Raw genomic sequence first — 14508 nt, forward strand, 5'->3', positions numbered from 1 at the left:
AATAATAATAATAATAATAATAATAATAAAACAGATTTATTTACATTGTAAAGGGATAGAAGGGAGGCAATACTTATGAAAATAAAAAACAGTAAAATAAATGTGGCCAGCAGTGTCTTGGCAAAGTGCAATATTGTGAGCAACGGTCGACAAAATACATTTCACTTTAAGTACAAGGGTATAGGAATAGTAGCTTGCTTGAAGTTTCTTAAATAAAATTACTCTTTATGCAGAATCACCAAGGTCAGTGTTACAGAATAATATTATTGGATCATTGATTTATTAACATGTAAACTGTGCTTTCATCTTGTACCTGTTTGTTTTGGAGCTCATTTTAAATGCTTTATAGGCTACAATATACCATTGAATACTTTAAGCTATGACAATGCACCCCATTCTACAATCTGATCATATGATTTTTATGTTAAATCTTAATCTGAAGTATCTCTACCTGGTAAATAAAGTGGAGTAAAAAGACAGAAATTTGTTCATTTGACAATGTTTTTTATAGAGGGTATGACAAATTAACAAACACTTTGATGGTAAACTTGGACCAATTTCTAATGTTAGTGTTTGAACGGTGTAAATTCATTCTGCAGCAGTCGTGTTTTCTCGTCACCATGGCAGCAAAGTTTCCACAAAAGCAGCTCGACTTTTCTCAGGTAAGTAACAACACAGAGGACAATGAAGGTATCATCGCTGATTTGTCTTTTTATTTTATTTTTTTCTATTTCACTTGAGGACAGCCACTGATCTCTGTGATTTCTATTGATTTTTATCCGTGAAGCTTATATTATAAACTATATTTATCACAGCAGTAATGCTGCAACATATTTGCAGACTATGGCGAGGTCAAAGACATTAGTATGAAATACGACGTTGTGGTTAATTTCAGATTGATGCTAGCTTGAGATAATAAAAATCACGGATAGATAACAAAATCAGGTGTATGTCAGTGAATGAACTGAAGCTACATGGCGAGGCAGGAACTGTGAGCCATTTTTCTGTATTTTCTGGTTCATCTTCTCCAGACAAGCAAAGAAGCTGTCAGAGGCCTTGGCCGAGGTGTCAGCATGAACACTCTGAGAGATGGTGACCAGAGCTTGACCCACAATTGTTGTCGGTGTCACAATAAAGCAAAGAAGTCCAGACTGAGGCATCTGCATGAGAGCACCTTAAACTTAGGTGACATGGCACCCTGCTACACCACCACCCACAAACAGGTCAGCACACTTATGAATAATGACAAATGAATACACTTTCAGATCAGTCTGCGGTGATCTCATCATCATTCTGTCTGTTTCTTGGTCAGAATTATTCTGGACGGTCAGCTGACGGACGTCCTCTTATCTTCTATCTGAGAGATCCCAGCTTCCCCTCGCAGCATCAGAGTCAGCTAGATCTCAGCAACGACACCTCACCTCTGCAGTGCCCGCTGCAGTCACACACTCGAGACGTGCACAGGCCCATGCACACCGCTCCTGTAAGGTTGCAGCCATCACATCAGGAATATAATCACTTCGGGCATAGGTTTTATGGTTTGTTTTTTTATGGTTTTGGGCATATTTTGTGTTTTTTTAAGTTTTATTGGCTCCTTTTTATTTGATAATATAACTACTATGATTTTCTCACAGATTCTATAATCTGATTAATTCAGATTTTGTGGATTTAAGAAAAAATCTGTCTGTTGTTTTTTGTCTGTCACACGTTGTTGTAGGTGCCTATCTTTTAAAGATAACCTTTTAAAAAAATAATAAGTTAGTGTTGAATATTGGCTCTAATGCTTCAAGCTGCAAACAAACTGTGCAGCAATGTGCCAGAAAATGCAGAAGTAAAACTGCTAGCAAGTTAACTTGGATATAAACAATGTAGGTATTAATTTTTTGGGAAAAATCAGCTTGGCAAGGGTTTTATGAGGAAGGGAAAGTATTAATCACATCGGACATCAGGGAGAAGCACAGAGAGTTTTGGTGAGTCCGCTGTGGACTCCACAGGGCACCTTTAATTAGGGTGAGACTTTATTTATGATTAAAAATAGATCCGCCTTGATGGCCCTTATCTGTCTCTCCATTGATAGAATGTAGTGGTCAGAGATTATTGATATGTAGCTTTCTCTTTATTTATTTATATATCAACACTCTGGGGGCCTCTGTGTTTCTGTGGACCTTTATGAATTAATTTATCAGTCACTTAATTTGATAAATAAAAACATTTTTTTGTTGTTTTTGTTTTTTTTAAAGAACAAAATACTTTTTACGCCTTTGTCCCTCACACCCTCCTGTGTCTGTCTTGCTCCAGAGGGCCAACCCAAAGCTGGAAAACTGGACTCGGTATCGCAGTGGCCAGGACGTCAGAGAGATCACCAACCCACAGGATCCATCTGAGTACTGGACCACCTACAAAACAGAGCACAAACTCCAAGTAACTGACGGCTCGCCAAAGCTGGCCGGTGGGAGGCCAACGCAGTGGCACCAGCACAACATACTGACGGGTAGTGTGAATTCTGCATAACTTCATACATCAAAATGCAAATTCAGTTGTTCTTAAAACTAGCTTGTGTCTGCCTTGGCTGCACAGGAGTTATCAGAGGTTTAGTCATTTATTTGAGTGGGACTATTTTTTTCTGGTTACATGGTCAATCAATCAGACTTTATTTGCAGAGCACTTTTCATACAAGCAAAACTGTAACACAAAGTGCTTCATACAATAAAACCTGAACACACACACACACACACACACACACACACACACACACACACACAAATGCACAGTCATGGGGGTAATAAAGCTAGACTTTCTAATTAATTAGAGCACTAAAAAAAGAGTACTCATTAAAACAAAAACTAAAGAAAGGCTATCGTGAGGAAACATCAGAGGAAGGATAAAACCTATAGATAAATATAAATAAATATAATATTGATACTGAATAACTAACTAAATAAATAAATAAATACATAGGATAAACTAAATAAGAGATAAAAGGCAAATAAAAGTAACAGAGTAGCTCAGCTTTTACACTTTTTTTTTCAAAGAAATACTGTCATACTCTGGTGAAATGTCAGGAGGGTATGAAAAAATAGATACCGCCCAAGCCTAGCAGACAGAGCGTTGTTTGGACCTAATGCCTCTGATTGATTGTATAAAGTTGCATTTTAAAAACAATCACAACTAAACAAATTTTCTGCAGGTGAACAGAAGCAGACAGAAGGTCCAGGGAGACCCATCAGGCGGTCCAGAGACGAGCTGCTGCGGGCAGCCAGGCGCTGGGAGACAGACTGCTGTGCACTCAGACTCTACTGACACATTACAGCGATTACTGAGGGATGTATACTGCACCGCCTGACAGGAAATGACTGCACAACACCCCTCCATAAATATATGATCCTGGCACTTCCATGACTCCTGTCTGATTTGATGTTTCAGTAAAAGGATGAACACTGTAATGAAGGTAAAGGTGGGGAAATACCTTCTCATGTGTCGCTGCAAAGTGGCTCATTAGCAGAAGTCCTTAAATATCTGACTTCAATAGTAAAGCTGATTTCTCCTTTGCAGTACAAATCAATGAATATCCATGATAACTCGATAATGTAAAGTAATTTTTTACTGCAGGGTGTGCGTCAGACTTGCAGCAGATCACACTGGATATTTAGTCTGGCATGTCACCAGATATCTTTCTCAAAGAACTTCTTGTGGAAAGTGAGAACAGCCCTGGAGGGAAACAATGCTGAGTTTGTCATGCAAAATATGCACAAGTTACAAAGACTTTTTAAAGGAATACTTCGCACGCAAAGTGACTATTTGTCAACGGCGTGTTACATTGAATTTGTGATGTTTTCCCATGCCTCTATGGTGAATCAAAAAAGGAAAATATTCTTTAAGGATGAACAAATGGGGACTTCAAAAACAGAAAACCTATATCAGCTGTTTGCAAACTTTCACAGTACTCATACAGTATAGTCTTATTTAACCGGTTATTTAACCCGGCTTAAGAAGCACTCATATGCACGTGTGCTCAGGCACATTACTGGTAGGCAGAAGTGTTTCATATTGTAAAAGTTCTGGTGAAAAGGCATGGGTTTGGGAAGTACAGAGCAGACTACTGGATAAATTAAACTTGGATTATACTGTTCATAACCTGAAATTCATAAGTTTCTTCCATTTTCTGTTCAGTCTTGGGGAGTTGTAAACTACATGTAATTTAGTAGTATTGCAACATTTTGCAGCAGCTTGTAGTAAAACTTAAATAGTTAATTATTTTGCTACATTTATTACATTTTTTGTGTGGTTAAACTACTGAAACTACAATTTGGGGCCATAAAAGATAAAAAAAATAAATGATTTATTTTTAGTTAACTATTGAGTCTCTATCATTGCTGAACCCTCTTTAAGCAGCCACACCACCTTTGGCTTTCATTCTGACTGCTGTGAACACACGCAGGTAAAACATTCATCAGGCAGAATTTGTACAAGTTTGCTATTTCCAGTTGAAATGGGCAGGCCAAGATTTCCACACAAAACACATCAGATCTAACAGGCAGATAAGCATGAAATTCACTTATCCTCTTCAGAGGATTATTATTATTTTTAAATTCCAAAAACCTGACTGTCCTTATCAAATGAATGCTATAATGCTGTGAAAATACAGCTGCTAGTACAACAGCAGTCATCCGATTCAAACTACAGGAACAACCCACAAGAGGCCAGTGAAATTTCATTTAAACCAAACTTTATTCACTTCGTAAAGAACTCCAATAAAGACAAAAAATGAAATGAGTTTAAAGACAGTAATCAAACCAGGAACAATGAGATCAAGGAGGAAAGAACACGGATAAATAACGAGTACAGAAACAGAGGACTGACAGACACAGAGTAAGGGATAGGCCTATTTACACAGAGACCCCACACCAGAAACACACTGTGGGGTTTTATAGAAGAGCTAATAGACCAGAGTCCAGCTAGCAGCGGTACAGCAGTAGGCTTGTATCTACAAACAGTTGCACTCCTGAAGAGCTCTGCTTTAAATCCAGTTTTGTTTCAGCGTTATTTTAAACACAACCACAGCAGAATAAGCAAAAAAAAAAAAAAAAAAAAAGGTAAAAATTTACATGACCTGTCCTTTTGTGACAAAAGCTGTCCTGAAAAAGAAAATACTGTGAGGAATCTGAGAGATTAAAATGATGCAGTAATGCTACAAAAACTGCTCAGTAGTCACTTTGTCTATGTAGAGGGAATGGCTTAAAAGCATTACTGACATCTTAAAGTGAAGCACACTTAAACTAAGAAACAGAAGGAAGATTTCAGCTTTGTGTACATTGCAGGGGGAGTGTGTGCCTGTGTGTGACTGAGCATTTCAGTGCTGTGTATGAACTTGTAACAATATTTTAGTTAACCTTCATGTGGTGGCCGCATGCATGGCAGATAAATTCAAAGGAAATAAAAAAACATAAGTGGGTGATGAGGTTCAAATGTCAAAATGTGGGCGCGAGAAATGAAACTTATCAAATGTGTGAAAATAAAAAAAGTGTGTCTTGCTCTGGGGCAGAGACTGCGGAAGCAGGAGGCTCTTTTTTAAAACTTCTGTGCTCCCCTCCGTCTTTTCTTCAAACAACTTCCTTCCACCTTCCACTTTGGGTCGCGGATCATCTTTCAGTGATTCCCCTCCACACTTGCGTCTACTCATTCTTCTTCTCCTTCTGTTTCAGCAGTTTGTTAATCTCCCTCTTGGCCATGGATGCATACTTGGTGATAACACCGTGCTGGTTCAAGCCAGGCAGCAGCAGCAGGAAGCTCACTGCACAGAAAAACAACAACAACAAAAAAAAAAGCATGTAAGTGTCAACAGCTTAGGAGAGCCACAAGTTAATCTTTTAATCATGTCTGCTAACCACATGGTTAGCATGTATATATATATATATATGCATTTAAGACCAAAGACCTTAAGAGTACACTCAATTAGGTCCATGTTATTGTATTAACAGGGCTAGTTTGATACATTGTAAACATAAAATCTTTAACACACCATGCAGCTAGTCCCAGCATGAACTTTTTATCTAGACATATTAACTTTTGGTTATGTTTTTATGACAATTTTTTGCAACAATTTAAAAAAAAAACAAAAAACAGTAAAACAGTTAAACATACAGGATCTGAAAGCAGGTAATGTGAAATGACACAGTGGTCATACGATTATCATACACAAATCATACTGATGTAGTTCAGAACTTTAAAGCCCCATTCATGCATGCACTGCAAACTACAATGATCTACACATTACTCAGAGGAGCTGGATTTTAGAACGCACCAGTCTTGATTTAGTGAAGTCAAACATAAAAACAGACTTAATCCTGCTAACCTGTAATAACAGAGCAGGTAATTGTTGAGAGAATTCACGATGAGTGAGTAGGGAGTGTTGATGTTTCTACCATGAGGTTTTCTGTTGATACGGGCAAAATCCGAAATCGTCAGACAGACTAAAAGGAATGGCGAGACTGGTGTTTATGCCCAAATTAAAGCGGGCTGTGGTTTGGCAATGTAATCAGCATCATGTCGTGCCTCCTGCACGCTCTGGATATCGTCCAAAGTTTATATAAGGAAATGGCTTACTATTATTTGAGTAGTGTATGAAAAGCTGCAAAATAGAGCATTATTTATCAGCTTGGTCTTTTCCCCAAACTCATTTGTTCAACTATTTAAATTAACATTTGACAATCTGGTTTTAAATATGCAGTGTCTCAAACATTACAACAAATACTTATTTTCAGTGGCTGCAGAGATGATAGGACCCGTGGGACACCTATATTGCTGCATTTAAGAGAAACTTGCTAGTTTTTATTTTTGACAAGGAAACTAGTTTTCTTGGTTTTTGACAAGAAGGAGCTCAGCACATATTGCGCTTGGCGTTCAAAACACCACTGCTAGGCAACTAAAACAAACAGTTGCCAAACCATTGACAAAACTCCCTGATTTCTTATCAAATGGATGTTTTCTACATTCCAACACCACTGAGGAACCAAAGACATGGAAAGAGTCAACCGGGCAGCTGTCCAGTTAACTAAATGGTGAGTGGTTCACTTCACCTTCTGAGGGCACCATAAAGTGAATATGATCATTCATACAGAAAGTATTGATTGTGTGATTAAGACCTAGCAACATGAAAACAGCGTGTCAACTATGTGAACGTCATCCGAGATTAAAATAAAGAATTCTTTGTCATTTGAGAGTCATGCACCCCCTGAAGTCATTTCTAGTCCATGCTGTAACCTTAAGATGAATGCCTGACATGTCTCAGCTTATGTAACTGATGGTAGGCTCCCACACAGACAGCAGACCTGCTGATTCACCGACTGTCACTTTCCCTGAGGCACCGCTGTGCAGCTGTAAAGCTGACAGGAGTTGTCACAAGAGATGATTTCTACTTTCACTGCACTGTACTCCCATTTAGATTTTAGTTAGCAGTAAAAATGTTTCATTGTAAATCAATAACAAAATGACAGCACTAATTTAATATCACCATGACTGTAACAGTCTGCATTACTGCTGCAATTCTGAGTCACAGTACCAGGAAACCTGGTCATGAGGACAAGCTTCTCCTTAGATCAATGGATTTCATTTCTCATGCTGCTCTGTAATATGTTGACTTCAAACAGAAAAACTATGCAATTTTTTATTGACATTTTTGTGAAATTAACATAATCCCATAACCCTGTGTACTTTTCAAATGTTCACTAGATATGTTGGAACTGATTTAGACCTCAAATGTTCACCTCATCCAATGCCGTAGACAATGTAGACATTGTCATTTCACCCCCAAATTCTCATAACAATGCTAATCCAGAAGATTAGAGGACCAGCAAAGGAGGATTAAAAAGGGTGTTTTTCAAACAGTACAATGACTGCATGTTGTAATATACTCACCAATCAGGTAGGTGAGGAACAGGTTGTGCACCTGCTGTCCGATCCAGGCCACTGCCAGCAAGCTGCTGATCACTGAGGCAAAGTACTGTGGAGAGCAGGGAGGTCACATTACAGTCAACCCACAGTGGTTCAGCTACTCAAACACACAAACTGCATCCTGACTGCACACGGGGCATTATTTAATGATTTTAAAAGACTCATTCCCCTGCAACATTAAATATTTTTTTATTGTTATCAGAAGAACATATGCTGTCATTTTAGAGTAACCAACAAAGCAGTCACTGAATCAAAGAATGTGATTTAACAGTGTGTCTAACAGCGTAATAGCATGCTGTAAAAAACCCGTTTATCACAGCCTGTAACCCAGTTTGAGGCCGGCTAAGTGGAGCAGCAAAGCCAAATCAGCTGAGGATATTTTTATCTGGAGCACAGAAAAAGATCCCCATTGTAACAAATACATAGGAAGGCTCCATTTACTGCAGTCAGTGCAAGACTGCAGACAGCTCTCAGGCTGACGTCTACAGTATGTAATGGCTTTTAGTGACAGATTCAGCCTTTAAAAAACTTTTATATTGTTTTTACCATTTTGGGCTTCTCCTCCTTGAGGGCGCAGAGACGCTTCCACCAGCCCACAACACGACGCTGAGTCTTCACCAGGTTACCGCAGATTTCATGGAAACGCTGCTGCTGCTCAGTGGTCCTGTGAAAAAGGAGAGGTTCAGGACAAGGATGTGATTAAAAACACAGCACTAACTATATCCTAGCAGAAGAGTTATCTGTACAAAGGTCTGAAGGATGTTTTGATGGACAAATAATCACCAACAACAGCTCTTAATGTGGTCATCAATAGGTAGCAGACAAGTTCAGTGTGGTTTGTCACATTGAGACAGCTGTCCTTAGTTGTTAAAAGCTCTGATAGAGAAAACACCCTGTGCTTGTGTGTTGTAGTGCTGTAACACTGCAGAGATTCAACCCTGGCAAGGACAGCAGAAGGGCCTGACTGGAGGTGGAGAGGAGGGCAGCTGGGAAAAGTGGCCTTCATTTTCTGCTTAGCCATCGCCCCCTATTTCCGTCCTTGTTGTCAGGGAGCCAAACGTGGACCGTGACCAGAATTCGAATGCTCGATTCAAGCGGCCCTCACAGACACACTCCTATCTGGCTGACTCTGCTGTCTTGTAAAGCTGCAGGCTCAGCAGCAGCCTGAGCTACACAGCGTGTTCTAAAACAATCTTGATCAGATTTGACAGATCAATATCTAGAAACATAAAGCTGCTTTTTAGAAACTGGCACGTGAGTTGGTACTACCAATCCCCTAAGTAAATTTCCACCGTACCTTAACACTGACAACAGGCAAGTACTTTTAACCTACTCAGAGACCAACAAATTCAAAGCATAGCAAATAAAACCCCAATCATAACCATTTTTCTCACTACTATGACTGGACATGTCTGCTGCGTCTGCCTGTGGAATGTGCAGCAGTGCATAAGGGTCCAGGTCATGCTCTGCTGATACAGGGTTACATATTAAGAGGCTGAAAGTGCCTAGTGGAGGACAGACGTCCAACACCCTTTGCCAGCTGCAGGCTGTTACTCTATCCTGTCTTGGGTGTCTAGTTCTCAGCATGAAATACGCACAGCACAGTGAAGGGGCTGTTCGGAAACCACAGTGTAATGTCAAAGCTCCTTGACATGGCTGGACACCCTATAGGACAGGTTTCAGGTGGCAACATTTTGACTGTCTTCTTAGGTAAGGCAAAAGGAAGTCTGTCACAAAGAGACAAATCCCCTTTTCCTCCTAAGTGATACTGAATGGTTCTTTGGCTCAGATCAGCCCAAGAACATAGAAAATCTCCCACTGATGATTTGGTTCCAAATTAAAACCCCTTCTATTGTCTTGTGCCATGGCTATTGACAAGACAGCTAACAAAGCCCTTAGTTTCTATGGAGCCAGAGCAGTGACACTATTTTTTTGCATTGAAAAACAAAACATTGACACTGAAAAAAAAATCCATCAAAAAGGCATTAAAAGTGATTTTTCATTTAAAAAACCGACATTTGTCCAATCAGGTGTAGATGTCTATGTTGATATACAGTGTATTACAGAAAAAGCCTCTACTATCACTAAGCCTTCGAATAAAACACAGGGAAAATGACTTTGAATGCCAAATACGGTTTTGATAGCTTGTAAATAAATATATAGGAAATTATAATCTAGGTAAAAACCAATTTATTGTTTCCCCCTGCCAATGTGACTTTTTTGTCGTGCTCTTACCACTTATTGGAGCCAAAGACCCTGGGTGCGAGCGTAGGCACCAGGTAGTCTGCTAGGCAGAGCAGCATAACAGCGCAGGAAAGCCCAGTCAGCACTGATGGGTCCAGGTAGTAAATCAGCCTGAGGGAGGAGGAAGACAAAGTAGTCAGGCATGGTTAAGAACCAGTTTAATGCCATCTATTCTCAATGCAATGACACTGAACAAAAATATAAATGATAAACTTTTGTTTTTAGTTTTTTTTACAGTGGTCTTTTACTGTCACCAGTCCAAGACACACCTTTACAGCTATCATCAATCATACTGTTTAATCATCACCTTGATATGCCACACCTGTCAGACAAAATTTAAGACTAAAGTTCCAGAGAAATGGGCTAGAGCTTTTGTTTGAACATATTAAGTCTTAGATCAACAATTTATACATTTGATAACATTAATGCAGTAATAAAGTTTGTTGCTAACATCCTCTTCTCATCTTAAAATGGCTTCAAACTAGCTGCTTGTTGTGATTCAGCAATTCTTGCACATGTATGCTGTAGCCGTAATGTTAAAACCAATCTGCAGAGAGAATGCAAAAGGCCATGTACAAAGACTGACTGGGAAGCAGAGATTGAGAGGGAGGGAGTGTGCATTTTGCAACATAAAAAAAGGAATGCAGTGCACTGTGTTAGCCAAAAAAAAAAACGCACCCAGTAGCCAAACAGAAAACAGTCTCTTGGTGTTCTAGTTTGGATTATTCATCTACAATGTTATTCAAAAACTACTCTGACAAACAAAAGAACATTACAACTTCAGCTCGTTTAACCAGTCCAATCCAGTGTAATCTACATTATTTCCTTCTTCAGGCTTTGTCTTTCAAAAATGTGGGATAGCTTAGCATAACCTTTTGAACACAGGTTTCAGGACACTCATCCACCTGTGAAATAGATTCTGAAACAGAGCAGCTAAGTTATTGTAGATACCTCTGGTTACAGATATGTCTCACTGCTGAGTGCAATGAAATGAGTGCAATGCCAACTACGTGCCCAGCTGTGTGTGGCCCTGTGACGCAGTTCACAGTGAAATGGACTCACAGGAAAAGCACGGTGGTGGCGCCCATCAGGGCACCTGGGAACCAAGGCTTCTCCCAGCGCAGGACACGATCCCCGGCCAGGATCACCTCACCCCAGCCCTGCAGCTGCTCCTCCAGCTGAGCCGTTTCCTGAGCCTCAACACAAAAATATTCACATCACAAAACTAACATCCACAACTAATTTGTCTTATCTTGAAACGTGATAATAAGAAATATGTGCAAACTTTGGAGTGAACAGAAGTTATCTGCAGAAATTCATGAAAAGTAGTTTCTCCTGGATCAAGCTACTTGAGCTTGAATGTAAAACCTCTCCAATATTCACTCTTTAAAGGCCCATTTTACTCCACAAATGCAATAACCCCAAATCCCTTTAAAAAACTGTAAATGTAGGTTAATATGCGTTTACCTTGTGGCAAATATATCTGCAATTCAAAGCTTGAATTAAAATCTTTATTTAACTTAATTCTCAACCTTGTCAAAAGTTTAGCTTTGCTATACTTACACCTGTGTGGGGATAAATCAATTGTAGTTGTTAATATTTATAGATTATATTGAATGTACGAATATAAACTTAACTAAACCCCAAGTCGAGGTTGTGGGTGCCTTAAGCGATAAGCAAGGCAATGATAACTGCATTTCCTACCACTGATATGACTGTGCAGTATATACCTCGATGCTGCAAAAAGGGGAAATGAACAGCGCTACCACACATTTCTCAAGATACGTCGAGTGGAAATGTCATAACTCAATTTCGGGCTTTAAAGTTTTAGTTAGCACCCGCTAGCACGGTTACAAAGGGAAACCTCTATTCTGAAGCTAACTGGGTAAGGCGTATTAAACTATTAGCAAGCTAACTGGCTAGCTGGTCGGCTAGCTGACGTTAGCCGCGGCGACACTCTGACAAATAGATAAGCCATCAAAGCTAACTCGCTAGTTAGGCTGCTTGCTGCTTGGTGGGGCAAAGTTTACGATAATGGCACACATCTATAGAAAAAGGGGGAAAAAAATTGCGTGAACGCCACAAGATTGGCAGTTAATGCTAACTAACGTTACTGTTACAAACACGCCCACAGCAGACAGAATACCTTTAAATCCACTGGCAAACAAAATACTCACAAGCATATTTGCGCTTTTGTTGTCGCCTTCAGCCATCGTTTCTGAACCGCCGTCGGTTAGTTTGCTATCGTGAATTTCGTTGTATTTTAATAGGGAAACGACCCCGCAGAGCAGCAGCAGCAGCACACGCCTCCTGTACTGGCTTTGGCGTCACTAACGGTCGAACTCTGGCAGGATGTATTTATGTGAAAATTTGCGTCAAAATTAGCAAATGGCATTCTGGGAAATGTAGTTTTGTACTCGTTATGTGAGCAAGAATGTGGTTATAAGCCTACAAGGAACTTGTTTTGGAGCATTGTATTGATGCATAGCATAAACATTTAAAAGCAAATGAAATCAACAATAAAAGCAAGCATTGCATCAAATCAAGAGATAAAAAATACGATAGAAATCTGAAAAATGCTATAAATTATGTACAATATATCTGAATAAAAATGAGAGAGCTATGCAGCTTTTAGAAGTGGAAGTTATTGTGCAGAATGTGCAAAAACATTTTCCAAAGAATGTAAGGTACAGGAATGATAGCCCAGGAAGTGTGTGTTAATGTAACAGATTAAATAGATAAATATGTTAATGTGAGGTGTAGCTTCTATGGTCCTGTTGATGAGACCTGCTGCAGATGAAAATAAACTGTTCTGTGGTGTGTAGGTTTTGGTCCTGATGAACCTAACCCTCTTGCCATTGCAAGGGCCCACATTTTGTTTCATCATTTCGGTTGACACTGACACAGAGGCTGAGCAGTGGGTGTCCTCCCCTAGAAATTTTTGTCAAAAAAATGTATGTCAAACACTTAATTTTCTACATTCTGGTTATGCAACAGTTAATGGCAAAAATCTTAAATTTCATCAGAATCCCCTGCTCCTTTCATGTTGTTGTTTTTTTTGACTAGAGAAAAAATGACATTCTGACTTCATCTGTAAATTGATTCATATCTGCAAAGAAATTCAATAATTAGTTTGCATGCAATCTACAATGCCAAAAAAAATCATGCAAGACCTTGTTTTGTAAGGTAAATCCAGTTTGATTTCAGATTCATTTTTTTTGTTTGTTTACATGGAGTACAAACAACATATACTGTAGATTAATGATGAAACAATGGTACCAAGCAAGAACTGAGTGTTACATAAATTTCTTTAACAAATGTGGGCCCTAATTTTTCAAGAAGGCATAGAATCAACAGATAATTTTTGGCATACCCTGTTTGTTTATAATTTAAATGTAATTGGTTACGTTTAAATAGGCATTTTCTTAACTGCTAACCTTTCTGATAAGTAAACCTGGACTACTGATCAGTCTGAAATGCTAAACAAATATCATCATTGAACCTTCCTTTATATTTTTAAGGTTGCACTGCAGTTCTCTCCTCTGCCACAAAGGAGCAGTATTAACATAAGATGAACCTTGAGAAACAAGCCTGAGGCTGCTGATGCTCCACCAATAAAGATCAAATTTTAACCTCGAGATTCACTCTGAGTTTTTACATTCATAACTTATTTATTTTTAAATTCTGGACATCATCAAAAGTATAAACATCTTTAGGGTGTGATTTAGAGAACAATGTTGACAAATGTACACCATCTCAGGAAACACAAAATACATTTTCTTTTTAATTTCCCCTGAATTATATTGGAAGGTGAAAAAATATTTTTGCTTTATAACATCAAGACAAGAGAAAACCAACAGGGTGCAAAAAAAAACCAGCTCTGGAGCTCCTGAAACATGTTTTCCCAGCATATTTGGCTCAGATTCCTTAAACATGAACTAAAAGGCTTTTAAAAATTGGATAACTATCAGGTTTGCTGTATGATGGTTACTTAGTTTAGTTTAAAACAAAGTATTTAAACTATATAAGCATATTATCAACTGAATATTGATGTTGGAAGTATTAAAATTAAAATTTGACACAGGCTTTGCTGCAAGACAGGGCCTTGGAATAAGATTAAAAAAAGGAGAGGGGTACTAAACAATTACAAAGTAACTGCCTCACAGAGGACTCTGAGGCACTCAGGTTGATGATCATAATTTACTACTGTACTACTTGCATTAGTAAGTTAATTGAAAATCTAGTCTCAAAACACCAGTTAAAAACTTTTATTTTTGACACTTACCATTTACCTGCTTATATTTCTAGCATTGC

At 38.8% G+C, this 14508-nt stretch overlaps 2 protein-coding genes across 2 annotated transcripts; one reads left to right on the forward strand and one right to left on the reverse strand.

The window, feature by feature from the left end:
• Positions 1 to 780: 780 nt before the first annotated feature.
• On the forward strand, positions 781 to 4599 carry LOC121956205 (uncharacterized). Its single transcript, XM_042504340.2, has 4 exons — positions 781 to 1223; positions 1313 to 1483; positions 2299 to 2491; positions 3188 to 4599. The coding sequence occupies exons 1-4, from the start codon at positions 1074 to 1076 to the stop codon at positions 3298 to 3300; spliced, it is 627 nt and encodes a 208-aa protein (XP_042360274.2). The 5' UTR covers positions 781 to 1073; the 3' UTR covers positions 3301 to 4599.
• A 110-nt stretch (positions 4600 to 4709) lies between these two features.
• arl6ip1 (ARL6 interacting reticulophagy regulator 1) lies at positions 4710 to 12534 on the reverse strand. The gene is made up of 6 exons (XM_042505648.2): positions 12372 to 12534; positions 11257 to 11390; positions 10186 to 10305; positions 8497 to 8614; positions 7915 to 7999; positions 4710 to 5791 (listed from the first exon to the last, which is right to left on the reverse strand). The coding sequence occupies exons 1-6, from the start codon at positions 12405 to 12407 to the stop codon at positions 5673 to 5675; spliced, it is 612 nt and encodes a 203-aa protein (XP_042361582.1). The 5' UTR covers positions 12408 to 12534; the 3' UTR covers positions 4710 to 5672.
• Positions 12535 to 14508: the final 1974 nt, after the last annotated feature.

Source organism: Plectropomus leopardus, chromosome 18 (genome assembly GCF_026936395.1).
Source record: "Plectropomus leopardus strain MGB_pleo_1.0 chromosome 18, ASM2693639v1, whole genome shotgun sequence".
NCBI lineage: Eukaryota > Metazoa > Chordata > Actinopteri > Perciformes > Serranidae > Plectropomus > Plectropomus leopardus.

Bases quoted from the DNA above. Each gene is read 5' to 3' on its own strand.
- LOC121956205 (XM_042504340.2), top strand. From the start codon at position 1,074: ATGAACACTCTGAGAGATGGTGACCAGAGCTTGACCCACAATTGTTGT. The intron at 1,484-2,298 runs GTAAGGTTGCAG...GTCTTGCTCCAG, and splicing joins GGCCCATGCACACCGCTCCT to AGGGCCAACCCAAAGCTGGA. The intron at 2,492-3,187 runs GTAGTGTGAATT...AATTTTCTGCAG, and splicing joins CCAGCACAACATACTGACGG to GTGAACAGAAGCAGACAGAA.
- arl6ip1 (XM_042505648.2), bottom strand. From the start codon at position 12,407: ATGGCTGAAGGCGACAACAAAAGCGCAAATATGCTT. The intron at 11,391-12,371 runs GTGAGTATTTTG...TTTTGTGTTGAG, and splicing joins ACAAAAGCGCAAATATGCTT to GCTCAGGAAACGGCTCAGCT. The intron at 10,306-11,256 runs GTGAGTCCATTT...CTCCTCCCTCAG, and splicing joins GCCACCACCGTGCTTTTCCT to GCTGATTTACTACCTGGACC.